General features: G+C 36.6%; 2 protein-coding genes and 1 pseudogene across 8 annotated transcripts in view; 2 read left to right on the plus strand and 1 right to left on the minus strand.

Moving 5' to 3' along the window:
* Positions 1-10,148, minus strand: part of INTS13 (integrator complex subunit 13) — a 29,379-nt gene extending 19,231 nt beyond the window's left edge. For both annotated transcript variants that reach the window (XM_081311021.1, XM_081311020.1), the window contains exons 1-4: positions 9,597-10,148; positions 8,386-8,617; positions 5,946-6,020; positions 145-347 (exon numbers count right to left, since the gene is read on the minus strand). In XM_081311021.1, coding sequence (XP_081167147.1) covers positions 145-347; positions 5,946-6,020; positions 8,386-8,610 — 503 coding nt within the window. In that variant the 5' untranslated portion in view covers positions 8,611-8,617; positions 9,597-10,148. The remainder of the gene's footprint in view (positions 1-144; positions 348-5,945; positions 6,021-8,385; positions 8,618-9,596) is intronic.
* On the plus strand, positions 3,877-4,781 carry LOC308658752 (large ribosomal subunit protein eL15-like; annotated as a pseudogene). The gene has a single exon. The product of its transcript is annotated as a large ribosomal subunit protein eL15-like (transcript).
* Positions 10,149-10,289: 141 nt separating the features above from the next.
* FGFR1OP2 (FGFR1 oncogene partner 2) overlaps positions 10,290-26,394 on the plus strand; it is a 28,731-nt gene continuing 12,626 nt past the window's right edge. For 2 of the 5 annotated variants that reach the window (XM_081309854.1, XM_081309858.1), the window contains exons 1-3: positions 10,292-10,544; positions 23,629-23,777; positions 26,103-26,220. In XM_081309854.1, coding sequence (XP_081165980.1) covers positions 23,643-23,777; positions 26,103-26,220 — 253 coding nt within the window. In that variant the 5' untranslated portion in view covers positions 10,292-10,544; positions 23,629-23,642. Of the gene's footprint in view, positions 10,545-14,205; positions 14,336-23,628; positions 23,778-26,102; positions 26,221-26,394 lie in introns of all 5 variants that reach the window. The other 3 variants (XM_081309856.1, XM_081309857.1, XM_081309855.1) reach the window with 3 other exon arrangements.

Consider the following 26,394-nt stretch of genomic DNA (forward strand, 5'->3'; position numbering starts at 1 on the left):
TTTAGAATTGGATAAATGCAGCATTAATTTTAAAGGGGAAAAAAATTAAAAATCCACTTGCAATGTGTTTAAGTGTTTATATGTAAACCATAATAGAAATGACAATTCCCTCAGTGAAAGGATTATTATGATTAATATCCACACCTTTTTGCATTAGTAATGCAGATTATTCGTCCTCTATTTCCAACACGTTCTGCATTCTCCATGAGTAAAGTACGAGCCTCATGTTGATATTCAGTAATTTTGCAAAGCGTTTCCACTGCTGCAACAAGACCATGCAGAATACTGCAGCATTCTGGATCTGCCCGAGGATTAGGAGGCCCAACAGCAGCTAATGCTGCCATTAGCTAAGCAAAAGGAAAAACAATTAGGTTGACAAAAGTAGTAACAAGTCAGACAAAACACTCACAAGAAAACTACACACCAATGTATCTTTAAAATATAGACATAGACATCCTTAATAAAATACTAGCAAACCAAATCCATTTGCACACAAAGAATTATTATATCCCATGATCAAGTAGTATTTATTTCAGAAATACAAAGTTGATTTAATATCCAAAATCAATTAATGTAAGACACTGTATAAATTGACTAAGAAACAAAAATCACATGATAATCTCCATAAACAGAAAAAAACATCATTTCACAAAATTCAAGACCCTTTCGTGAATAAAACAAAACAAAATGACAACCACCACCAACGAAACAAAAATATAGTGCAGGAATAGAAAGGGAACTCCCTGAAAGAGAAGAGTGCCTATGAAAAATCCACAGATAACATCTTAACTTAATGGCAAAAGACTGGATATGTTTTTCCTAATGAAACTTACGAATAAGGATGTCCACTCTCACAACTTTTATATATACACATAAGTTATTTTTAAACTTCATGAGAATTGCTTACTCATAAAAGGTATCCAAAAAAGAAAGAAAAGTTACTGTTTATAAAAATATCATATAAAGTCCCTGTTACATAGGAAAAACTCAATAAAAAATCCTAATTCCTTAGGAGTCAGAGACATATGAATTGAAACTCTGGCTCTGCCATTTAATCTCTTATGGATTTTTCTCTAGTCTGATAATAAAACCTATAATAAAACCTATCCCACATTAATGTAGTATTTTAAACTTTAACCAAAAAAAAACTTTAACCAACAAAACTCCTGAAGTCTGACACCTTTTCTGTAATAAAATTTAAGCTGTATAGGATAGAGTTGTATGCTTAATGGAAAGAATTTTGGACCTACATATGTATGTTAAACAACCTCTGGCTGCTGTACACCTCAGTCCATTCACCTGTACAAGGGAAGAGTTGAAGCAAAGGATGTTTAAGATCCATCTGGCCCAAACGTTCTGAAATCAGTCAACTTCACTTGTTACACATGACTATTCCTAATAACTAGGGAAAAACGTGACACAGATAACCAAAGCTAAATATGCTAACACAGAGAAGACTAAATATAATTTATACAAAATGTCAATTCTCTTGTATCTTTTTTTCTTTTTTTTTTTTTGGGGGGGGGTTTACAGGGATTGAACTCAGGGGCACTCAACCACTGAGTCACATCCCCAGCCCTATTTTGTATTTTATTTAGAGACAGGGTCTCACTGAGTTGCTTAGTGCCCCTCTATTGCTGAGGCTGGCTTTGAACTCTCAATCCTCCTGCCTTAGCCTCCAGAGCTTCTGGGATTACAGGCCTGTGCCACCACCATGCCTGTTCTCTTGTATTTTAATACCATTGATTTGCTATATTGTTGCCTTTACATCTGAAGTTTCTTACTCCATTCACAATTTAAAAGCAGTGCATGTGATAATGTACCTTCACCTCAAAAGCAGAAGTAGTGCTTCTTTTATGATTGGTCACCTATCAAATGCACACCTTCACTGCACTACAGTGGTGCAGGAAAAAACCTATATACCTCTTTGTATTCACCCACAGCTAGAAAGACTTCAAGCTTCTTCCACAGTACTTCCAAGAGATAGTACAAGAGGAATGCATGAAATCCTTAATATTATTTTTCCAAGTAATGAATGAATATTAAGAATATTCTGGTTGGGTACAGTGGCACATGCCTGTAATCCCATCTACTTTAAAGGTTGAGACAGGAGGATTATAAATTCAAGCCCAGCCTGGGCAATTTAGCAATACCTTATCTCAAAATGAAATTATAAAAGGGTTGGAGGGCTGGGGTTGTGGCTCAGTGGTAAAGTGCTTGCATCATATGCGTGAGATACTGGGTTTGATCCTCAGCACCACATAAAAATAAATAATTAAAAATAAAGATATTGTCTCCATCTACAACTAAAAAAATATTAAAAAAAAAAAAGTCTGGAGATGCAGAGCACTTGCCTAGCACATATAAACCAATCCCCAGTTCCACCAAAACAAACAAACAAAAAAAAACTAAAGAGTGTAAGGTTAGATATGTTTGATAATCACAAACATTATAAGGGATAAACACATTTTCTTTAAAAGTATTACACTAAAACTCACCTTTAATTAGATTATTTCTATTGAAGAGAATCCATTAACAGAAAAATTTTAGCATGACATAATTCAAAGTGTATCCAATATATCACTAATCCCTGTCTCTCATGTTGTTCAATTTTACCAGTGAAGAATCTAGTAGAATAAAGTCTTCCATCCAACTAAATAATATCAATGAACATAATCTACCAGAAACTCAATATTTTTAGACAAATAAAGTTAAGAAAACATAAACTTAATTAAGCAAGCATGAGTTATTTCTGTTCCCTCCACTATGACCACAGCAATTTTTTAAAAACTATAAACCCAAAGATGAAGGAAAAAGAAGATAACAACAAATGTCAGATAAAAAAGATATCAACAATAATACATAAAAATGAGTGAAGAAGTGGTAATAAACCTAATAGAACTGAACAAGATGAAATTTAAGTATCTACAGGGGAGAAATAGAGGCAAGATGATATGTCCTAAAGAATCTAAAAGAAGTTTGAGAACTTGAACACAATGCAGGGATGAGACAACATTTTAAGAACTATAAGTAGCTTTAAGTCAGAATAGGTAAAATTTGATTCTAGATCCTACAACCTAATCCAGGTAAGTGACTATCTCTTCCTCACTCCCACACAGAATTACACTTGTGAGTGGGCACAAAACAGAAAGGTACCAAGCATGGATACCACAAAGCACAGCATAGAACAAGGGTAAGTTACTAGACCAGCACTGCTCAACAAAACTTTCTGTGATGCTGAAAATGTTCTCTGTCTGTCCTATCTATTACAGTAACCACTATCTATGTGTGGCTTACTGAGCACTTGAAATATGGCTAGTGCTATAAGAGAACTAAATTTTTAATTACATTAAATTTTTAAATTTAAATACACAAATGTGGCTAGTAGCTACAATATCAGTTAGCAAAGTACTAGACTCAAAACAGAAAAATTTAAATACAACCTGGATGTCTACGCACTGAGTGACAGAACAAACCATCCCCTCCTGCTTCCAGAAAGCTACTTACAAAGTTTATAGAATATTAACTTTGAATAGTAGAAGATCTTCTCTGGAGACTACAAATAGTTCCAGAGAGATGATCTGTTAACTCTGACATTTGGAAGTTCCTCAGCAAAAATAACTGTCTTAACCTCTGAAGCTTAGTCAGCAATGCCTAATCCAACATAAAGATTTTCTAATCTGCTGTTTAATGCCTTGTTTTTAAATAAGATTGCATAGACAAATGTCATCAGGCATTTAAGAAAAGCCTCAACATGAAAAGAACTCTTGAGAACACAGAGGGATCAAAGAAAAACTTAAAACACACCAAAATTAATGGCTCCAGATAAAAAATATTACACCCATAGGTCTGGTGGCAGCCATCAGGTAAGACAAGATGGGCATATACAAGTACATCCAGGAGCTATGGAGGAAGAAACAGTCAGATGTGATGCACTTTCCTCTGAGGGTCCACGGCTGGCAGTACCGCAAGCTCTCTGTGCTCCACAGGGCTCCCCACCCAACCTGGCCAGATAAAATGCAGAATTCATGTGCACTGCGGTGGCCACAAATGTCCATTTCCTAAGGGTGCAACCTATGGTACGCCTGTCCATCATAGTATTAACCAGCTAAAGTTTGCTTGAAGCCTTCAGTCTGTAGTGAGTGAGATGGACATCGCAGTGGGGCTCTGAGAGTCCTGAATTCTTATTGGGTTGGTGAAGATTCCACAAATTCTTTATTGGTCCATTCCACAAAGCTACCAGAAGAAATCCTGACACCCAGTGGATCACCAAAACAGTCCACAAGCACAGGGAGATGCATGGTCTAACATCTGCAGGCCATAAGAGTTGTGGCCTTGGGAAGGGCCACAAGTTCCACCACACTATTGCTGGTTCTCACAGTACAGCTTGGAGAAGCTGCAGTACTCTCCAGCTCCACCATTACCACTAACATAAGTATGATGTTCGTAAGGTTCATACCTAATAAATAATTTGGGACAGTTATGTCTGCTTAAAAGTGTTATTTGTCTGTTAAAACTAGTCTGCAGATTATTTCATGAATACTTTGTCAAATTGTGGAAGTTAAATTGCAATAATGTTTGAAGACAGTAAGTGATGGTGTATCTTGTTTCTAATTAGATAAACTTTCTGTCTTGCTTTATTTTATTAGGGAGTTATATGTCACGGTTTAAAATACGCTGTGTGGTACAAAAGGTGTCATATTCTTTTAAAAGAGGAAAAAAATTACACCCGTAAAGTAAGAAAAAGATGATAAAAATGATATAGTTACAATGTAAGTACAAGTTATTGGAAATTTAAAAAATATAAATAACATTTCCATATGAGTCAAAAGATTCAAATAATGTAGAACCCAGAGAGAGGCTCAATGAGAAGAATAAGGAATTTAATCCCATAAATTCAAAATTCCACTAATAGGTATGCTAAAAAGACACAGAATATAGACAAGAACATTATCAAAGATACAGCACAGGGACTTTTTCTTGAACTGAAGAATATAAGCCATAGCACCAGGAATGAGAAAAGACTAAGATATATTACTAAAAAATTTCAGAACACACAGTGGGAAAGATAAAATTCTAAAAGCTTCCAGAAATTATGAAGAAAAATGATACTGGACTTCTCAAGAGCATCATGGAGGGTGTAACACAGTATAATGATGTCCTCAAAATTTTTTGAAAAATATACTTCCAATGTGGAATTTCTATGCTCAAAATATCAAAAAAAAAAAGTAAGGTAAGTTACAGGAATTCTGGAGCCTCTACCAAAACTAAAGACTACAGAGAGAGAGAAAAATGAGACCTGAAAATTAGAGCAAGGAGGATAACTGCAGTGCAGTAAGCCCAGAAAGTGCCAGTTCAGACTGTGTTTCAAGAAGTAATTCGTGAAGGTATCAAACTGTTAAATTATCTAATACATCTATAATAAAAATACTGAGAAGTTTAAGCAAACATAGAAAAAAGGAAATAATTAATTCTAGGAATAAATAAAAATTTGCACAAATAATCATAGATATTACCTGGCATAATAGTGAATACACTTTATGCGGACATTATAACAGAAATATGAAATTTCAAGCAAACCAATAATTCTGATATAATAATTCTGAGAAAACAGGGAAAGGCATGGGTGAAGGGAATATAAAAAAGATAAATCCTCACTAACAATAATGATAAATAAATTATAAATTGAGATCTCAATAAGTAGGAGTAAAAATATGTTGTTTAGAAACATGAAAATATATACCAGAAAAACTAGAAGTGAAAGATGTTTGGGGGTGAGAGGGTGAGTGAAATGGAAAGCTGTTTTTCTTTTAATTTAACTGGAAATTTAAAAACTATGTATAAATACAACATGGACATAAATAAATAAATAAACTTTTTTAAAAAAACTATTGCCATATTTAGATAATTTTCAAAAACAGCCACAACTTAAAACCTAACCATACCTCCTGTAAATTTTGGTCTTCTTGAGTCCAAGAATTTAAAACATGTGCTCCAGAGTCACTCACAATGAAATTCACCTAATAGATGTCAAAGAAACAATTAATATTCAACTATAATTTTACTTAACCACCATACTTTAATATAATATGCAATTTCTACCACTGGTTCATTGTTTGATTAATTCATTCATTTTATAATAACAGAATGCCTAGCTTATACCAGGTACTATTCTTAGCAGTGGGGACATGGTACTATAGGGATGGATGAAACAATTCTGTCACAATGTGGAGGAAGTCTAGAATGGGGAATGTGATAAAGTAAGGAGCATTGCAACAAGAATACAAATTAACATGTGATAATTTCAGAAAGTGATAAATGCTACGAAAAACAGTTGTTAGCTACTCTAGATTGGGTTGTGAGACACAGGCTCTCTATAGAAAGTGGCAATCTAGAAAAAATTAAAATGACCAAAGGAAACCAGCCACTGAAAAAAACAGGGATAGAGAATTCCAGGTACAGCAAACAGCAAATGCAAAAGCTGATAAGTGTGTACCCTTAGAAGAGTTTAAAAAAAAATAAAGAGTAAGCAGAGTAGCAGGAAAAAAGTTCAAACAAATAGGGCAATAGCCTTATCTATAGAGCACTCAGTAATTCAGACCACTGAAAGCCAAATAATGGATTTGAAATACATTATTTTTACTAAAGTAAAATACAAAAAAAAAAAAAACATTATTAGGGCTGAGACTATAACTCAGTGGTAGAGCACTTGCCTAGAATGCGAAAGGCCTTAGGTTTGCTCCCCAGCACCACAAAAAACTACCAGGTAGGATGATGATAAGGAACATATTAGAAAATATATCAAGTGACTATGTCACTTTTTGAGAGGAAGAAGAAATTTCTTTCTTTCCCCTGGATGATATGATCTTTTTTCCCTAATATACATGAAATGCTAGTTTCCTTCTTTAAAGAAAAGGTTTGATAATCGGTCTTTTCTCCAATGTTTATCTGACAGGAATAAATTTTATAGCCACTTTATTAGATTATCTCACTTAAATCTTCTGCAAGAAAATAGGTATAATACTTACATAGGAGGAAACTAAGGCTTAGAGAGATTAAAAAATATTATCCAAGTCACACTGCTGGTTGCTAGATGCCAGGATTTGAACTGAAGCCTGTGCCTAAAATCAAGATGCTATTCTTCCCCTCATTATATAACTACACAGGATGCACAAAAATTTCAAAAGGGCCAGGTGCCACAGCGCAAGCCTGTAGTCCCACCAGCTAGGGAGACTGGGCAGGAGGAGGATTGTGAGTTCAAAGCCAGCCTCAGCAACGATGAGATGCTAAGCAATTCAGTGAGACCCTGTCTCTAAATAAAATACCAAAAAAAGGGTGGGGATGTGGCTCAGTGGTTGAATGCCCCTGAGTTCAATCCCTGGTACCCTCCCCCCAAAAAAATTATAAATATATAAAGAACTTATTTTTTAACTTGGAATATATCTGAATGCATAATGTTGGACTCTCTATATTCACCTTAGCTGTGACTATGCTACTTTGCCAGTCTAAGAATTGGCTAGGTCCCAGCCCAGGCTGCTGCAAATGAGACGGAGAGCATATCATCCACTTGTGGCTAACCAAATGACTTTCCCAAAATAAAACATCTGAGATAATAAAACCTAAAGATAACTTTCAATACTTAAAATTTCTATTAATCATCAATTTCTCTTCTTGATATAAAAAAAAAATTCCATTTAGCATCATTTTTTCTTTCTTTCCTTTTCTTTTGGTGCTGGGGATTAAACCTAGAGCTTCCCAATGAGCTACACTCTTAACCCCAACTTAGTATTTTAAGAGCATTTCTTTTTAAGTTGGGCATATCCTAAGCAGTTTAGTATATATTCTTTAGAATGGCAAGCAGCCAGTCTGCTCAGATTCAGATTCTGGCTCTCTCTCTAACTGGCTATGTGACTAGGGACAAGTTTCTTTACCTCAGTTTTTGTATGAACACCACAACTGTAATAAACAAAACTGATATACAGCTGGCAACATACCAGCACAAGTAGAGAAACTGCTTATAGCCAATGCTCCTTCTGCTTGGGCTCCCATAATTCTCAATGGTCAGTGCTTGTTCCATATTAGTTGTTACATATTAAAATTGCCTCAATACTTATGGTACCTACTTCATCTAACTGTTGTGACAATCAAAGGAGCTAATAAATATAAAGCACTTTGAAACATGTCTGGCACATGTAAGTGTTCAATAGTTACCAGCTGTTATTACTGGTTCCAATTAAATATCTATAATATATTTATCCCAAATAGCAGTTCTGTGTGCATTTTAAGTAGTAAATAAATAGTTCTAAGTCAAATCTACAACAAATTTATTTACACAGTTAAGTATATCCCCCCATATCATAAATTTTGTTTGTAATGTATACTCACCAGCTTTTTAAATGGAAATATATCATACATTATTCTACAGTACTCCATCGAAGATTCTACTGAACAAGTCCACAATGATTTAGAGATTGGGGCCAGAGGGATGATTCCTTGGGTTCTATTCTTCACCAGCATATCAAACTCCACATGCTGTCGGCATGATTCTGCCATATAAGGGCAGTGATCCACAACAAATACTGTTTTATGAGATTCAGAAAAAATCTTCATTTTTAACCTATATGGGGAAATGTGCATTACTTAAATGGTGATATATAACATGTAATATCTTAAATTATTTCTAACTAACAGGACTTTTCCACAAAAAAAAAAATTGGTAGGAGATATTAAAAATATGTTCAAAGAAATTTGTCCAACAAAGGAAAAGTTTAATGACAATGTTTACCAGGGTTAGGACCAGAAAGCAACTGGGTCAATTCAAATGAGACTGTCACTTTACCAAGCACAGAAAGTTACATTCCATAATTTTTTTATTTTTGCTTTTTAAAATAACTTAAAATTGTCAGAAAAAAACATTTGATATATAATTGTATCTGATTCCCTTATATTCACCAAACATGAAAAATAATAAATACTCTTCAAATACACTTTTGGTTATCCTAATTGACATTGATATATAAAAACCTCTAAGTCAGCAATTTTGAGCTTCCCTCCAAAAACAAACAAAAAAGTTTCAAGACTTCTGAAAAAGGTGAGTGGAGTGAGGGAAAACTAACAGTTAAGGAACGTGACAGCAAAATAAAGCCCAAAACATAATAAACAACTCCTAAGATAACTGCATATCGGGTCTTCGTATTAGGATAAGGACCCCAAACTCATTCTTCTTAACATTTGATAGACCACAATAATTTCCATGTAGAACAGAATAACTTGGTTGCTACAATTACACTGTTGGGGAAAAGGAACTTTTTAAACTTTTTCTTATTAAAACAGAGCATGAGATACTCTCTTACTTCACTAATAAAATACTAAATAGACAAATCCACATTCCAAAAGCACATGTTAAGCAGAGGAAAAGTGTTCATCAAAACGAACTGTCTTTTTACGACCGCTATTTTCTTCTGTTCTCAAAACACATCTCCCCTTCATGCAAAACTCTCTTTAAGAAACCTCCTAGACACACTCGGCCGGGGGTTGGGAAGGGGGTAATACAAGGTGAGTGGATAGGGAAGACCTCAAAATCGAGGTTCGCTTACTTTCGTGCCTGGTCCTGCAGTGAAAACGAACAGAGGCTGTGCCTCTCTGGCAAAGGCTGCTGGCTGGGAGGGTGGGAGAATCAACGCACAGTCAGGAGTGTCTGGTACCAAAACCAGGGGACTACGCTTTCCCCGCACATCTCCAGAACACCGGTCCTTCCCAGGCTTCCTAAATGCAGGAGTGCGCGCGTGCGCGCGCACATACACACACACTCACACACTCACACACTCGGGCTCGCGCGTGCGCAAAGCACTCTTCGACAGCCCCGCCAAGCTTCTCTTCCTCCTCCAAGGACCGACGCACCAGACGCCAAACAGGAAGAGGGCGGAGCCAATGAGAAAAAAAAATTGCCTCCAACCTCGAGATGTTCTACCCACTAATTTACCCAATCACCCTTTGGGAAGAATGATCCGGGCGACCTAAGAGTGTCCCTAAAAGTGAAGTACCAACCACAGCACCGCTGAACAGGCCACAACCCCTTAGGTTTAGAACCACATAGGCTTAGCACCCACCCTCCCGCGTCTGCTTTTCTGTCTCTTCACCTAGGCCCGTTGCCCCTGGAAAAACACGCGAGACTTAGCGAGAAGACGAGCTAAACTAGAGTGGGTAAATAGGGAGGGACACAGGAAGGCTCCGCCCCTACCTCTCCCGCAAATCAGCGGCGAGCAGCCGGCTCTGCTCCACGGTAACGCGAGGGAGGAAATCTCGCGAGACTGGGGCAGTCAGGGAGCGCTGGTCGGGGACGGTCGGCGGAGGTTTATCCCGGGTCAGTGATGGGGCTGAACCCCGCTGACTTGCCAGTTGTCTGTGCTGTCTCTGTTGGATTCTGCGTCTGCTCGCTGAAGACGCGGAACAGGGGTGCAGAGTCTTTCCCTTTGGGTGCTTAAGACCCGGTCGTCAAAGGTCCTAATCTGCATAGCCGACGGCTGCAAGGGATTCAGAGCGCAGTAAGTGGTATAAACCCGGGGACCAGAGCGGGCGTAGGCGAGTCGGAAGCTTCCTTTGCCTGTGGGCTGCCTCGGTGCGTGCCCCTTGAGAACCACCGGCTCTCCGGCCCCGGCCACTTCGCAGTCTCAGCTCTTGGGAGCCAGCCCGGTGCTTAGCTTTGAGCTCCTCTTTCCGGAACGGAGATATGGAAAGTTTATTGGAAACTCTCGGCCCCAAACCTGTGGACGCACCGTACCATCCGTATTTGTTTTCTTCTCTTCTTACCCACCTTGAGGGTTAGGGAAAGGGACCCTTTTTCCTCCAGTTTACCCCTTTGCAGTATTTGCCGCAGATGAGCATTCCCTTCTTGAAACCGCCCTCCAAGAGATAGTACTCTTTTTTTCTGGTTTTCATCTTTATTCCATCCCAGATACTGATACTGACACCAGTATACTTCCTTACATCCAAACTAGAAACCCAAGAATCCACAGTTCCAGTTAAACTGCACTGTATTGTTTCTTCTTTCACCAGAAGTATTGCACCTACCCCAAACTAGTTTCCCCGTTAACATCCTTACAGTTCTGGCATACGTTTTGTTTACATCTCTCCTTAAACTTTTCAAGTAACCGTATTGCTGACAGAATCAAGTCCTAATTATCAAGCATGTCATTCAGGATCTTTTACAGTCTGTCTCAATCATATTTTTAGAGTCTCAACTTGCTTCTTCTACAAATACTTTAACGTCCAACCATACCAGACACTGGCTGTTTTTTCCAAAAGTGCCGTGCATTTTTCACAGCTTTCTCTTTATAGGACTGTAGCATCTGTCCCTGTTTGCCATTTATCAAAACTTAATTCGTGGATTTTCTCAGACTCCCCCAGGTGACAAAGCGCTTCAGATAGTTTGGTGGTATTTATTAGGAAGTATTATTTGTTCATTTATCTGTCTGTTCTGCGAACTTGAAATTGAATCTGAAATCATGTAATTTCATCTTTGAAACAGAATTTAGTCCAGTGCTTGGCACATTACTTATATGTACATATGTATACATATTTATAATAGTTCTAAAAACTTTACCACGGGAGTTTTTAGTTCCTTAAAAGCATGGAATTTAAAGACCCAGAAGGAACCTTGTATATTTGCTTGAAGGCCCCTGCCTATTTTGAATATGAGCAATCCCATACTCCTAATACGTATGTAATTGTAAAATTTTTAAATTATTGGTTGATTGGAATTATAATGGAAAGTGAAAAAACCCTATGCTTTCAAATAATTTTGTGTTTTATTATACTATTATATTTGAAAAGTAGTGGGATTATATGTGAGAGAAATGTCTTAGACTGTTTGCAATGCTTCCTGTGTGTGCATTCATATAACTGTGCCACTGACTCCTTGGCCTATAGGTTAGAAACAATGGGTTTAGATTAGGTTGGTTCCTTTTGGAATTGCTGTAACTGTTTGCATATGTGTATATGAAACTTTTGTTTAATCGTGATTCTAAGGATATTTTATTATGGTAGGGGGCGGTTACTGGGGATTGAACTCAGGGGCACTCAACCACTAAGCCACATCCCCAGCCATTTTTTATTCTTTATTTAGAAACAGGGACTCACTCAGTTGCTTATCACCTTGCTGTTGCTGAGGCTGGCTTTGAACTCAAGATCCTTCTTCCTCAACCTCCAGAGTCACTGGGATTACAGGCCTTCGCCTTTTTTGGGGGTGTTGGAAATTGAGCCCAGGGGGACTTTACCACTAAGCTAAGTCTCCAGACTTTTTAATTTTTTTATTTTGAGATAAGTTCTCACTAAGATGCTGAGGCTGGGTGCTGGGGTTGTGGCTCAGCAGTAGCGTTCGCCTAGCATGTGTGAGGCCCTGGGTTGGATCCTCAGCACCACATATAAATAAATAAATAAAATAAAGCTTAAAAAAAATACTGAGGCTGGTCTTGAACTTTCAGTCTTACTTCATTGGGAATATAGATGTGCACCACTCTGTTGGGTCCAAATGTATACGATTTTTCTAAAAATTTTCCAGCATTATTCTTTTCAAATTCTGTTCTGTCCAACTTTAAAAATTAATTTTCTTTATAAAGATCCAATTATGTTCACTGCACCAATGAAAATTTTCCGTGATTTCAAATAGTGACATGTATGTCTGTATAATGCTTATTTTTATGTGTAATTAAATGCATAATTTTTGATCTCTTAAGATTATGAGCTTTGGGGGCTGGGGATATAGCTCAGTTGGTAGAGTGCTTGCCTAGCATGCACAAGGCCCTAGGTTCAATCCCCGGCACCACCAAAAAAAAATAAATAGAAATTAAAAAAGATTACGAACTTTTCTGAAAGACATAAGTATGCCTTTTTATTTTTCTATCTCATGTGTCAATTAATGTTATCTACTAATTGTCATTAGAGGTGTCTACTTGGACAGTTAAAAAAATTTACATTAAACTGACATTTAAAGACATCTGTGGTATATCAGTAGTCTCAATAATTTTGTGTAGGTCTAGCTATAAGATAGTAGATTTCTGGATAAAGGAAACAGATGAGTGACCTGAATTTTTTTAAATTTTTCTTAACCAAAAAGAAGTCTATAAGTAAACAGCTGGCAATTGCTGTCTTGGGTAGGTAGCAGTTTCTTTTTTACCAGCAGCAGAATGTTCTTGAGCCATCTGCCAGGAATCTTGAATGTACATGTTTGGTAGCAAGAGTGGGTGAGAATGTGGCTAATGCAGGAAACACACCAAAAAAACTTGTTTAAAAAAATTTTTCCTGCAATTTAGACCTACCTATAGAAAACAATGTAAACATTTTGTGACTAGTTAAAATAGGTAGGTACTATGAAAATAGGCAGATAAGTTAAAAGTACAACTTTTTTTTTAACTGAAGGCTATTTTTTAAAAAATTGAAACTTGTTAGTTTGAAAAGTACTTCTTCCACTCTACTTATTAGACAAAGAAAGGGAGGAAATAATTTTTCAGGAAGAATAGCAAAATAAATTAATATTATTAAATATTTTACACTTTTTTGGTTTCACATACAGGAAATGAACATGCAAATTCTAAGAAACTGTGTCACTGTTTTTCTGAAATGGTAATAAAATTATCCTTTGAGCTGCCTGCTATTTACAGTTTCTTTCCCTGAATAGATGTTTTTATAATTATGAACAAATTTTAAGTATAGTTCATTTTGATAGTGTTTCATTATGCAGCCTAGAGAATGTTTTTTAAAGTAGATGTTAATTATAATTTTAAAAAGTCTATGGATAAACTTTTGTTGCTTAATTAACTGTAAGGTCTAATTAAAATGGTTCTTAGGCTTGTATTAGTTACATGAAAAAAATTTTGAAATTTTGTTTGGTTTTCGTACTGGGATTGAACTCAGGGGCACTCAACCACTGAGCCACATCCCCAGCCCTATTTTGTATTTTATTTAGAGACAAGGTCTCTCTGAGTTGCCTAGTGCCTCACTTTTGCTGAGACTGGCTTTGAACTAGTGATCCTCCCACCACAACTTCCTGAGCCACTGAGAATACATGCGCCACCGCAGCAGGCGAAATTTTGTAATTTTTTTTATATAAATTGTTCTTAGGTATTCTTGTTTATTTCTTATGACTATCTTGGAAGTTCATTGATTCATTAGAGTCAGGGAATTTGCTTTGTTTTTCTACCTATGCAGGTCAAGATGGTTTCTGTATAAGTGAAAGCAAATAAGACCTTGTGAATCCAGCCTGGCTCAAGAATAAAACTAGGATCGGAAGATCTATTTCTGGTACTAGCTGGGCTCTTTCACTGGGTTCCCTATATTGGTAATTACTAAGTCTATTTTCTTTTCTTTTTGGGGGGTATTGGGGATTGAACTCAGGGGCACTCCACCACTGAGCCACATCCCTAGCCCTGTTTTGTATTTTATTATTAGAGACAGGGTCTCACTGAGTTGGAACTGGCTAAATTGCTGAGGCTGGCTTTGAACTCTCCATCCTCCTGCCTTATCCTCCTGAGCCACTGGGATCACAGGCTTGTGCCACCCCACCCGGCCCCTAAGTCTATTTCTTATTGGTAAAAAAAGGAATGATAATACTTGTCCTGCTGCCCAATTAAAGTGGTACTCCTCAAATTCCGAAAGCTACCACCAGTTTGAATGAATTATCACCAGCATTTTGATTTTTGTTCTAGAGTACTCCAGAAGTCTGGGTTGAATTAGATTGGAGAGAAGGCTAAATATAGGTAAAAACAATTCTGAAGAAAAAGCAATGACTTAGCAAGGGTTTTAAAACTATTAAAACTGAGGCAATTGGGTATTGATGATAGACAAATAGCCATTTTAATAGGGTGGTAAAAAAACACATCATGGTTTTAATTGAATATCTTTAATAAGCACATCTTTTCATGTGCCTATTCACCATACATGTTTTCTTAGTTAGTATTAAAGTCTTTTGCTCATTTGCTTATTTTAAAAACTGTATTCTTAGAATTAGTTTTGAGAGATTTTCATTGTAAATACAAGTCTTTCATCAGATATGTGATTTGAAAGTATTTTCTTCCAGTATAGATATAGCTTGTGTTTTCAGTCTGTCTTTTTTTTTTAAAGAGAGAGAGAGAGAATTTTTAATATTTATTTTTTTAGTTTTCGACGGATACAACATCTTTGTTTGTATGTGGTGCTGAGGATCCAAACCGAGCCGCATGCATGCCAGGCGAGCGCACTACCGCTTGAGCCACATCCCCAGCCCCATTCAGTCTGTCTTAATGGTGTTTTTCCTTAGTTGTAATTTTAATGAAGTTCGGTTTATCAAATTTTTCTTTTAGGAGTCATGCTTTGGTAAACATCTAAAAAAAAAAATCTTTGTTTAACCCCAAGTTACCAGGATTTTCTCCTCTTGTTTCTTATAGAAGTGTTACGTTTAACATTTAAAACAGTGTTCCATTTTGAGTTAATTTCTGTATAAAGTGTAAGAATTGTGTTGAGATTAGTTTTCTGGCATATGGATTTCCAGTTCTTCAACCATTTGGTGAAAAAACTAACCTTTCTCCTTAGGCTTGCCTTTGCACCTTTTCAGATATCAATTGACCATGTTTCTGTGGGCCTATTTCTGATCTCTGTTCTGTCTCTATCAATACTACAACTGTCTTGATTGCTGAAGTAGGTCTTAAGTTTTAGTGTGATTTTTATAACTTCAGTTTCAAAATTGTTTTGTCAAGTCTATCTTTACATTTCCACAGAAATTTTATAATTGGCTTGTCCATTTCTGGAAAAAAAAAAATTTGCTGGGGTTTTGATTGGAAATTGCGTTAAATCCGCAGGTCATTTGTGGAAAACTGATCATCTCTATTACATTGAGTCTTTCAATCGTTGAACATAGTTGTGTTTCTCCATTTATTTAGGTCCTCTTTTGTTTCTTTTCATTAACTTTTTGTAGTTAGCATGTAGACATTACATGTATTTTGCTTCCTTTTTACCCAAGAATTTTTGTTTTGCCCAAGATTTTTAAAGATTATTATAAACGTGTTTTGTTTTGAATTTTTGATTTTTGATTCCCATTTGTTCATTGCTAGTTTATATAGGGACCTTAAGCCTCCCACCCCGACGCCACCTCCGCTACTGCGGATTGATCCCAGAGTATTCTATTCTACTACTGAGATACATCCCCAGCCCGTTTTTAAATTTTGAGACAGGGTCCCCAAGTTTCTGAGGCTGGCCTGGCCTCAAAGTTATGATCCTCCCTGCGTCGCCCTCCCAAATCCCTGGGATTACAGCTGTACACTGCTGGGCCAAGCTTTTTTTTTTTTTTTTTAATTTCTAACATAGTGTTGGCTATGAATGAAGACAGTTTTATTTCTTTTATATCTATATGCCCCCCATTTTCTAGATTTTTTTCCCTCACTATTATTGGTTATTAGAATATCCTTGCCTTGTTCTAATTTTAGTGAGAATGTACTCAGTCTTTGTCTATTAAGTATGATTTGCTGTAGGTTTTTTTTTTTTTTTTTTTTAAGAAGTGCCCTTTCTCTGTTTGAAACTTCCCTTCTAGTCCTAGTTTGCAGAAAGTTTTTACTATGAAAGGATGTTGAATTTTTTTCTAGTGTACCAATTGGTATGACCAAGTGTTTTCCTCTTTGGTAGACTATGGTGATAGCCTTGAATTGTGGGATAAACCCCACTTGATCATGGTGTATTACTTCTTTAATATATGGCCAAATTTGATGTTATGGTTTGGATGTGAGGTGTCCCTCAGAAGCTCAAGTGTGAAACTGCAAAAATGTTCAGAGGAGAAATGATTGGGTTATGAGAGCCTTACCCCAACCAATGAATTTAACCCCTCATGGAGTTAACTGAGTGGCAATTGAAGACAAGCAGGGTATGGCTTGGAGAGGTGCTTATTGGGGACATGTCTTTGGGGTATATGCTTTTTTTCTGGCAAGTGGTGTCTCTCTGCTTTCTGATCATCATGTCTTCCACCATCATGTCCTGCTCACCTCCCACCTCAAGGAATGGAATTGGCTGTCTATGGACTAGTTTCTGAAACCCTGATCCCCCATATAAACTTCCTCCTCTAAAATTTTCTGGTTAGGTCTTTTCAGTCATAGAAGTGAAAAGCTGACTAAAACATTTGATTTGCTAATATTTTCTTGAGAATTTTTGCATGTACATTCATGAGGGATGTTGGTCTATGTTTTCTGTGTTTCTTTTACTGTCTTGTATAGTTTGGGTTTCAGAGTAATACTGATTATCATTTATGAGTTTGAAAGAATTCCCTTTACTTCTGGGCTTTTTTAATGTAATAACATTGGTTATATCTCTTCTTCAAATGCATGTTAAAATTTGTCACTAAAACCGTCTGGTTATGGAGATTATTTGCAGGATTTTAAAATTTTGTTTTGTCCCAGGGATAGAACCCACAGGCCCTTAACCACTGAGATATATCCCCAGCTCTTTTTATTTTGAGGTAGGCTCTCGATAAGTTACTTAGGGCTTTGCTAAATTGCTGAGGCTGGTGGCTTTGAACTTGTGATCCTCCTGCCTCAGCCTCCAGTGTTGCTAGGATTACAGCTGTGTGCACTCATAATTTTGCAGGATATTTTTAACTATGAACTCAATTTATTTAAAGTTAAAGGACTGTTATAGAATAGCTATAGACTTTAATAATAACATAACTACAGTAGCTATAATTAATAGTTATAGAATACTAATTTTTATCTTTTTGTGTGATTTTATATAGTTTTAGTTAACTCATTTCGTTTAAATTATCCATTTTAGTTGTGTGGGATTAAATAGTATTCACTTTTGCTTTGAATGAATTAGGGGTCCACAGTGATAACCCTTCTTTTGTTCTTGACATTGATAAGTTGTGTCTTTTTTGTTGTTGTTTCTTGGTTATTCTTGTTCTAAATTTCCTTCAAAGTACTATTTTACATGTATGCCAAAATTTTTGATATCTTGTAGTTTCAAATTTATTTAGATCAAAATATTTCTGATTTCCAGAAATTTCCTTTTTAGCTCATTATTTAGAAGTGTCTTGTTTAATTTTAGAATGTTTGGAGATTTTTTTTAACCTATGTTATTTAATTCCATTATGATCAGAATATAATTTACATGATTACATTTCTTTTAGATTTTTTTTCCCCAATATGTATTTTATTATTTTATTTTTATGTGGTGCTGAGGATCAAACCCAGTGCCTTAAACATGCTAGGTAAGCACTGTACCTCTGAGCCATAACCCCAACCCTTCTTTTAGATTTTTTAAGGTTTGTTTTGTGATCTATCCTAGTGAATATCCTATGTACACTTCAAAATAACGTGTACAGTAGTTCCCCCTTATATTTAGGTGATATATTCCAAAATCCCGAGTGGACACCTAAAACTAAAAATTATACCAAACCCTATGAACACTGTCTTTCTTATACATTCCTATGGATAAAGTTTAATGTATAAATTAGACCAGAGTAAGAAATTAACAATAGGCTTCTCACTCTTGAGATAGTTTGCACACTCTTTTCCTTTAAGTGTATAATTCTTGCTTTCCTAAATAAATCTCTGCTTCTGACTCCAGAAAATAAAAAAGAGATTAACAATACTATTAATAAAATACAACAATTATAAAATATACTGTAATAAAGTTATATAGATATGGGTCTTAAAGTATAGGTTTTGGTTTTGGGTGTGTGTGGGTTCTTCACTCTATACACAGCTAACTTTATGTTATGCCCTGCAGTGTTGCCACATAGTACTAGAGTAATCTGTCCTACGTCTGATGTCCTTCCATGACTGCAGATTCTACTGGCATCTTTCTGCAGATGAGCTTAGTTTCATTGCAGTTGAAAATTCACATTGGATGGTATCCTTTCTCTTTATTTAGTCTCTTCAACTCTGCTGGAAATTCAGCAGCAGCTTCCTCATCAGCAGGCACAGGCTCTGTAGTAATTTCAGTCCAAACCTATTCCTGAGTCTGTGTAACCATCCTTTACTTGCAGTAAATGGCTTGGTGTTATGTTATTTCAGAGGCTCCCTTCTGAAGTCTTCATATAGGCTGAATACTTTCTAACACAAAATATTACCACCAATCCGGATGTGTTTTTCTGTTCATGTCGTCCACCTACAAATTTAATGCCCTGCCCCACCTTCTTTTGTACTCAGATTGAAAAACAGTCTTCAACACTTTTATCTTTTTGGTTCTGGGGACTGGAACCCAGGGCTTTGCAGATGCAGAGCATGCACTCTTATCACTGATCTACAGCCCCAACTCTCTTTTTCATCTTAACTAATTACTAATCACATAATCACATGCTGTGGCTGCAGCTTTTGTAGCTTGGGTTGTGACAGCAAAACTAGCACAAATTTATTTTTTCTTCACAGTTTCAGATAGATCTTAGGAACCTTGGTATATAGTTTATGTGGGTTTTTTTTTTTCCTGTCCTTATGAGAATTTTTCACTTAAAAGAAGCACTTATGGTTTCTTTGGCGTGTCCAAATTGCCAGCATCACTACTCTTGTACATTGAGGCCATGATTAAGTAAAATAAAGGTTACTTGAATACTGGTACTGCTACTGTGACAGTAAATTTGATAACTTAGATAACTAGTAAGTGACTAACAGGCATGGAATATAGCCAGCATGATTGGACAAAGGGATGATTCATGTATTAAGCAGGAATAAATAAAGATTTCATAACACTATTCAGAATGGCTTACCATTTAAAACTTATGATTATTTATTTCTGGATTTTTTTCAGTTAGTATTTTTGAACCACAATTGATCATGGGTAACTAAAACCATAGAAAGTAAAACCATGGATAAAGACAACTATCATATTCTACCATTGTTGGTAGTAGTGTTTCATAAAATCAGGTCAGTCCACTTAGATGATGATGTTCATTTCCTCTATATCCTTCCTGATTTTCTGCATACAAGATCTGTCAATTCCTGAGAAAGGAGCATTGACGTTTTTAGTAGTAAGTGTGAATATGTCTATTTATCATTTCAATACTTTCAGGTTTTGCTTTACGTATTCTTGCGTGCATGTTACATTAGGATTCTTGTCTTCTTGGTGAACTGGCCCTTTTATCATTATGTAATGCTTCTCTGTCCCTGATCATTTTCTTTTCCCTAAAGTGTCTTTACTCCAGCTCTTAAAAAAAAAAAAAAAAAAGAACGCCTTTATCAAGACATATAATATACTATTTACCTATTTAAAGTGTACGATTGAATGGGTTTTAGTATATTCACAGTCATATAACTGTCAACAAAATCAATTTTAGAACATTTTATCACTCTAAAAAGAAACCATATGCCATTAACAATTATTTGCTATTCCCCTTAACTTTTCCCAACCATACCCTACCCCCTGCTATACTCCAGCACTAGGCATTCACTAAATCAATTTCAGTTTCTATGTATTTTCCTCTACTGGACATCTAAGTCATAATATGTGGTCACTTGTGACTGGTTCCTATCACAAGCATAATAATTATCATTCATGTTCCTTGTTTCAGGACATCTTTTTATTTATTCATTGATCAGTTGACAGACTGGGTTAATTCTAATTTGGGGCCATTATGAATAATGTTGCTATGCATAATATTTTGCTTGAATTTTTTTTTCATTTTCTAAGTGTATATCTAGAATGGAATTGTTGGATCATGTGTTTGACATTTTGAAGAACTACCAGAATATTTTTCATAGTGGCTATACCATTTTTACATTCCCATGGGTCCTTTATGCAAATTGCAAATTCTCCATATCCTAGCCAACACTTAATTTTTTAATGTCTTTTTTGTGATAGCCACCCTTAATAGATGTATCTCATTATAGACTTTTTAGTTTTGTTTTTTGTGGTTTTGGTACTGGGGATTGAACTCAGGGGCAGTTGGCCAGTGAGCTACATCCCTAGCCCTTTTATTGTGAGGCAAGTTTTTGCTACATTGGTTGGGATCTTGTTTACTTGCTGAGGCTAGCCTCAAACTTGTGATCCTTCTGCTTCAGCTTCCCTAGTCATTGGCATTACAAGCGTGCACCACTATGCCCTGCTTGTTGTAGTTTCTTTTCTTTTCTTTTTTTTTTTTTTTAATTCTTTTGTAGTTGTAGATGGACAGAATGCCTTAATTTTTTTTATTTTTATGTGGGGCTAAGGATTGAACCCAATGCTTCATACAGGCTGAGCAAGTGCTCTGCCACTGAGCTACAGCCCCAGCCCTTGTTGTAGTTTTTTAATTGCATTATGTTGAGCATGTTTTCATGTACTTTTTGGTATCTGGCTTTCTTTTGATTAGTATTTGTATAGTGCATCCTTTTTTTTTATCCTTTTACTTTTAATGTATCTGTATTATATTTTAAGTGAGTTTTATATAGATAGCATATAGGTCTTCTTCCTCAAGTAAAATATTAGAAACCTTATCACAATATGGGCCTCTTTGTTTCCCCTCTCTCCTTATGTTGTAGTTATAGTTGTATTCTATATTACCTCTGAATATGCTAAAAATTCCATCAGACAAAAGTTGGAATTCTTATTTCTAAACACCAAACATTTTAAAGAACTAAAGAGACTATTTACTGGTATGTATAATTTCTATTCCTTTTTCTTCATTCCTGATGCTTTTTCTTTCTGATATCATATTGCTTTTATCTGAAGAATTCCTTTAGAATGAGTCTATGGCCACTATCAGGTGTTGGGCTTCCTCAGTACTATTGATGCTGGCTCTGTTATTTGTAAGTGTCTCTAGCACTAGCTGTACCAGTAATGGTGAGGGACCCAGGTGCTTCACAAGGAGAGGCCAGGGCAAGAATCAGAGCACCTCTTCTGTGGCACTCACATGCAGTCCATTAAGCAATGCATGACAGGCAAGGTGTGGGGGTAGGCAGCCAGCGGTAGAACTGCATAGTTGTGGTGTTCCTTTCTGCTACTGTAGGCATGTCCACCCAAGTGTGGGACCTCAGACCAACCGCTAACTGCAGGCACTTGGTGACAGGATAGTAGTAGCAAGACCCTCCACCCTCACTTCTGTCCTGTCTGGGATAGAGCAGAACAAAGTCAAGGCAAAACTCCTCCTGGGGCCTGTCTTGGCTGTGCACACTCAGGGTCAAGGCAATGGGGTTGGGGGGCTTTTATTCTAGGATTGCTTTAGATGTAATGCCCTCCATAGAACCAGCAAGAGTGAATCACATCTGCAACCAAGCAAAATTCCTTTCAGTGGAAGTGCATGAGCAAGAGAAGAATGCTCCAGGCATCAGGCAAGCCACCCCGTCCCCTTAGACTGCAGGTCCCTCAGCAATTAGAGCTCCAGCATTGCTCAAAGCTATCCAGCAGGCCTCCATAGGCAAAGCAGCAGTGGGACCCATGGAGTTTTTTCCCTGCCCTGTTAGTGACAGGAGCCTGTTTGGGTGAAGGGGTGAGGGGTCCCTTCATTTCAAGCACTAGAGTGAACCCCCATGCTACTTAATGATCATGCCCTTGGTTTCTAAGGGCATCATCCCCAGCCTCCCAGTTCTTGAGGGTATTGCCTTCTGTTCTCATGTCACAAACCCTGTTTATGACAGTGTAGGACACACAGCAGGTTTGAATCATTCATCTGCTGAGCCATGTTTGGTTCCTGAGGCAGCTACCTGCTAAGCCAGTGCAGTTGAATGTCGAAGTTCCAGAAATGTGAATACATTGGGGTTTCTAATCCTTAAAGCAGTCCAAAGTCAGACAGTAGGTCTCTTCACAACATGGCTCCTGAACTGCACCCTATATATTCTCTGGAAGGTGATATTAAATCCTTTTCAAAGCAAGTCTGTTATGTAGATTTCAGGTAACTTACCTAGGTTAGGCACAAGCCAGTGGGTATAGTGAAACTTTGCAAAAGCTAGGGTTACCAGTATCCACACTGATTATATTTTTGTGAGACTGTTTTTTACCCTTATCCTGCAAATGGAACTTTTTTTACCCTTGCCGTATCCCAGTTTGGGGGTCCGGTGGCAAGTGCTAGGCTATTTTGTTTCTCTTACTGTATTCTTCTCCCAGGTTTATAAGAATTTACAAGGTTACAGTATCTCGCTCCCTGTTTTCCAGTGTTCTCCCATGGTCACTCACCTGTGAATTCAACTATATACCTATTACTTTGTTTGAGGGGGAGGTGAGTGCTGAGTACCTCTAATAGCCATCTTGAAATTCCCATTAAATTTCCCTTATATATACCAAAAGTTTCCCTTAAGAGCCAGTGTTATTCACATCAAAACTTTTTTTTCTTTTCACCATATACTAAGGAAAATACAATAGTTAGGATTATAATGTGATTTTATATAAGAAGTATACCCAAGAGAAGATTGAGACTTTGAATAGCATGACACATAGAAGCAATTTTGTCTAGTTAGTAATATGTGTTTTTGAGGAGTGTCTCAGATCACCTGACTTAAGTAGAGGCTAAGCAGAGTTCTTTATACTCTATTTAAACTTCAAGCTTATATCATTTCTAACAAGCGAAATCACAAGGTGTTCTTAGATATTTTTTTTCTCCCAACGAAGAAACTTAAATGAAGCTTTAGAAATGTAATTTTGTATATGTGAAACTAAAACAAGGTGATATGCAGACTTTGTTTTGAGTCTCAATTTTAATTTTAATTATAGACATTCTTTTAGAAATGAGTTGCACAATTGAGAAGGCACTTGCTGATGCTAAAGCCCTTGTTGAAAGATTGAGAGATCATGACGATGCAGCAGAATCTCTGATTGAGCAAACCACAGCTCTCAACAAGCGAGTAGAAGCAATGAAGCAGGTTTGATTTTTTCTTTGATTCCATTTAACAGAAGCAGTCATTGACATTTATGTATTGCTTGAATCATAGCTACTGCTTTTAATCTGTTCCCTAAATTTTGAAGTAGATTCACTTGTATGTTTAGTCTGCTTTAAAGGAGGATATGTTTGTCGTGTTTAAATGGCATACATGTATGGATGTATGTGTGTTCTAAAACCTATAGATTTGCTGAGCACTGTAATAATCCCAGGAACTTGGGAGGCTGAAGCAGGAGTATCACAAGTTCAAAGCCAGCCTCAGCAACTTGGCAAGGCTCCAAGCAACTTAGTGAAACCCTGTCCCAAAACAGAAAATTAAAAGGACTGGGCATGTGACTCATTTGTAAAAGTGCCCTTGGTTCAATTCCTACTGCCAAAAATTTAAAAAAAAAAAAAAAAACTATAGATTTGAATACTTTTCTGATAGAGATGCACATTTGAGTTTAGACCTCAAATGAATTTATTAGGTCTAGATAAATTTGACAAAGACCAGATAATACCTTTTACTAATGTTGACATACATTTTGCTTTGTCTTGTGTAAGACAGATGTGTTTATGTAGTTTTCTTATAAAAGTACTTAGATGATGCTATTTAACAACCAAATATTTTCTAAAGTGATGCAAAGAAATACCTGGTTTACAGCCTATGCAGTAACACATTAGTACTTTCTATCTTGTTTTTCATTTAATGCTCTCAACTAAAAAGAAATTAAAAGGTTTTCATAACTTGATTTTTTTAACATGTATAACAGTATCTTTCAGTGAACTATAGAGTCTAGCTACCATTTTAAACCCTCCTCTGATAAAAATTTTTAACTATTAAGAAGACTATACAATCTCATGTATTGTGATAGAAATTAGAGGGGAAAATGTATGTTCACAGCCAACTTTTATGAAACTCACCCATTCTGTAAAAGGAAACAACCTGAGGTAATGCTCTTAACAAAGCTATGAAAAATAGTAAAGCAAGTTTACTTATTCTGTTTTGCAGTCATGTTGCCCTAAACAGATTACCTGCCTCCATAATGTCCGGTTTAACTCTGGCACTCCAGTGAACATATGCCTGGTATTAACTTGTTTTTTAAAAAGGAATTTGACACCTGAAGTTAAGAATCAGGAATGTTGTTATGAATCCATTACTAGGTGTCTCATAATGTCTTGAAAGTAAATGATTTCAATTTTGAAGTTACATTCTTTCTTTTGGGGGGTGGGATACTGAAGATTGAACTCAGGGGCACTGGACCACTGAGCCACATCCCAGTCCTATTTTTTTTTTTTTGTATTTTATTTATAGACAGCGTCTCACTGAGTTGCTTAGTTCCTCACCATTGCTGAGGCTGGCTTTGAACTTAACATCCTCCTGTCTCAGCCTCCTGAGCTGCTAGGAGTACAGGTGTGCACCACCGCGCCTGGCTCACTTATTTTTTTAATGCAAATTATTTTGCATTTCTTCCGCACATGTTCTTTTAAGATAATTTATATACCATAAAATTCCACCCTTTTAAATAATACAGTTCATTGGATTTCAGTATATTCACAGGTTGTGCAACCATAACCACTAATTACAGATCATTTTCATCACCCTAAAACTGTAGACCCATTAGCAGTATTTCCCTAGCTTCCCCTTCCCTTCCCCACTAGTAAGCACGAATCTTTTCATCTGTGATTTGCCTATTCTAGATAAAATGATATAATATGTGGCTTTTTGTGATTGGTTCTTCTTTTTTTCCCCCTGGTACCAGAGATTGAACCCAGGGGCACTTAACCACTGAGCCTACATCCCCAGCCCTTTTTAATTATTTTGTTTAGAGACAGGGTCTCGATAAGTTGCTTAGAGCCTCCCTAAGTTGCTGAGGCTGGCTTTGAACTCAAGATCCTCCTGCCTCAGCCTCCTGAGCCACTGGGATTACAGGCACTTGCCACCACACCTAATTGTGATTGGCTCTTAACAGAGTTTTTACAATTCCTGTCACAGCATGGAATCAGTACTTCATTCCTGTTTATTGCCCAATAATATTGCATTGTGAGGATGCAACACATTGTGGTTTATCCATTCATCAGTTGATAGACATTTGAATTTTGGGGCTCTTACACAAAATGGTGCTATGAGTATTTGTATACAAGGTTTGGCATGGATGTAGGGTTTCAGTGCCCTGGGGTATATACCTAGGAGTGGGATGAATGAATTATATAATATCTTGTATGTTTAACTTTTAAAGGATCTGTTTATTTATTTATACTTATTCACACATCAGATATGTTTCCAAATACTTTCTCCAGACATATTCTTTTTTAATCATTTCATTAGTATCAGGAAGAAATTCAAGAACTTAATGAAGTCGCAAGACATCGGCCACGGTCCACGTTAGTTATGGGAATCCAGCAAGAAAACAGACAAATCAGAGAATTGCAACAAGAGAACAAAGGTAAGACATATTATCACTGTAAATGAATGGCTTCTTTTCTTCTTCTTCTTTTTTTTTTTTTTTTTTTTTTTTGGTACTGGGGTTTGGACTGGGGCATTTTATACTGAGCCACATCCTCAGTTCTTTTTATTTTTTGAGACAGGGTCTTGTTAAATTACTGAGGCTGGCCTCAAA

This window comes from Spermophilus citellus (genome assembly GCF_964194105.1).
Source record: "Spermophilus citellus genome assembly, chromosome: 10".
NCBI classification, from domain to species: Eukaryota; Metazoa; Chordata; class Mammalia; order Rodentia; family Sciuridae; genus Spermophilus; species Spermophilus citellus.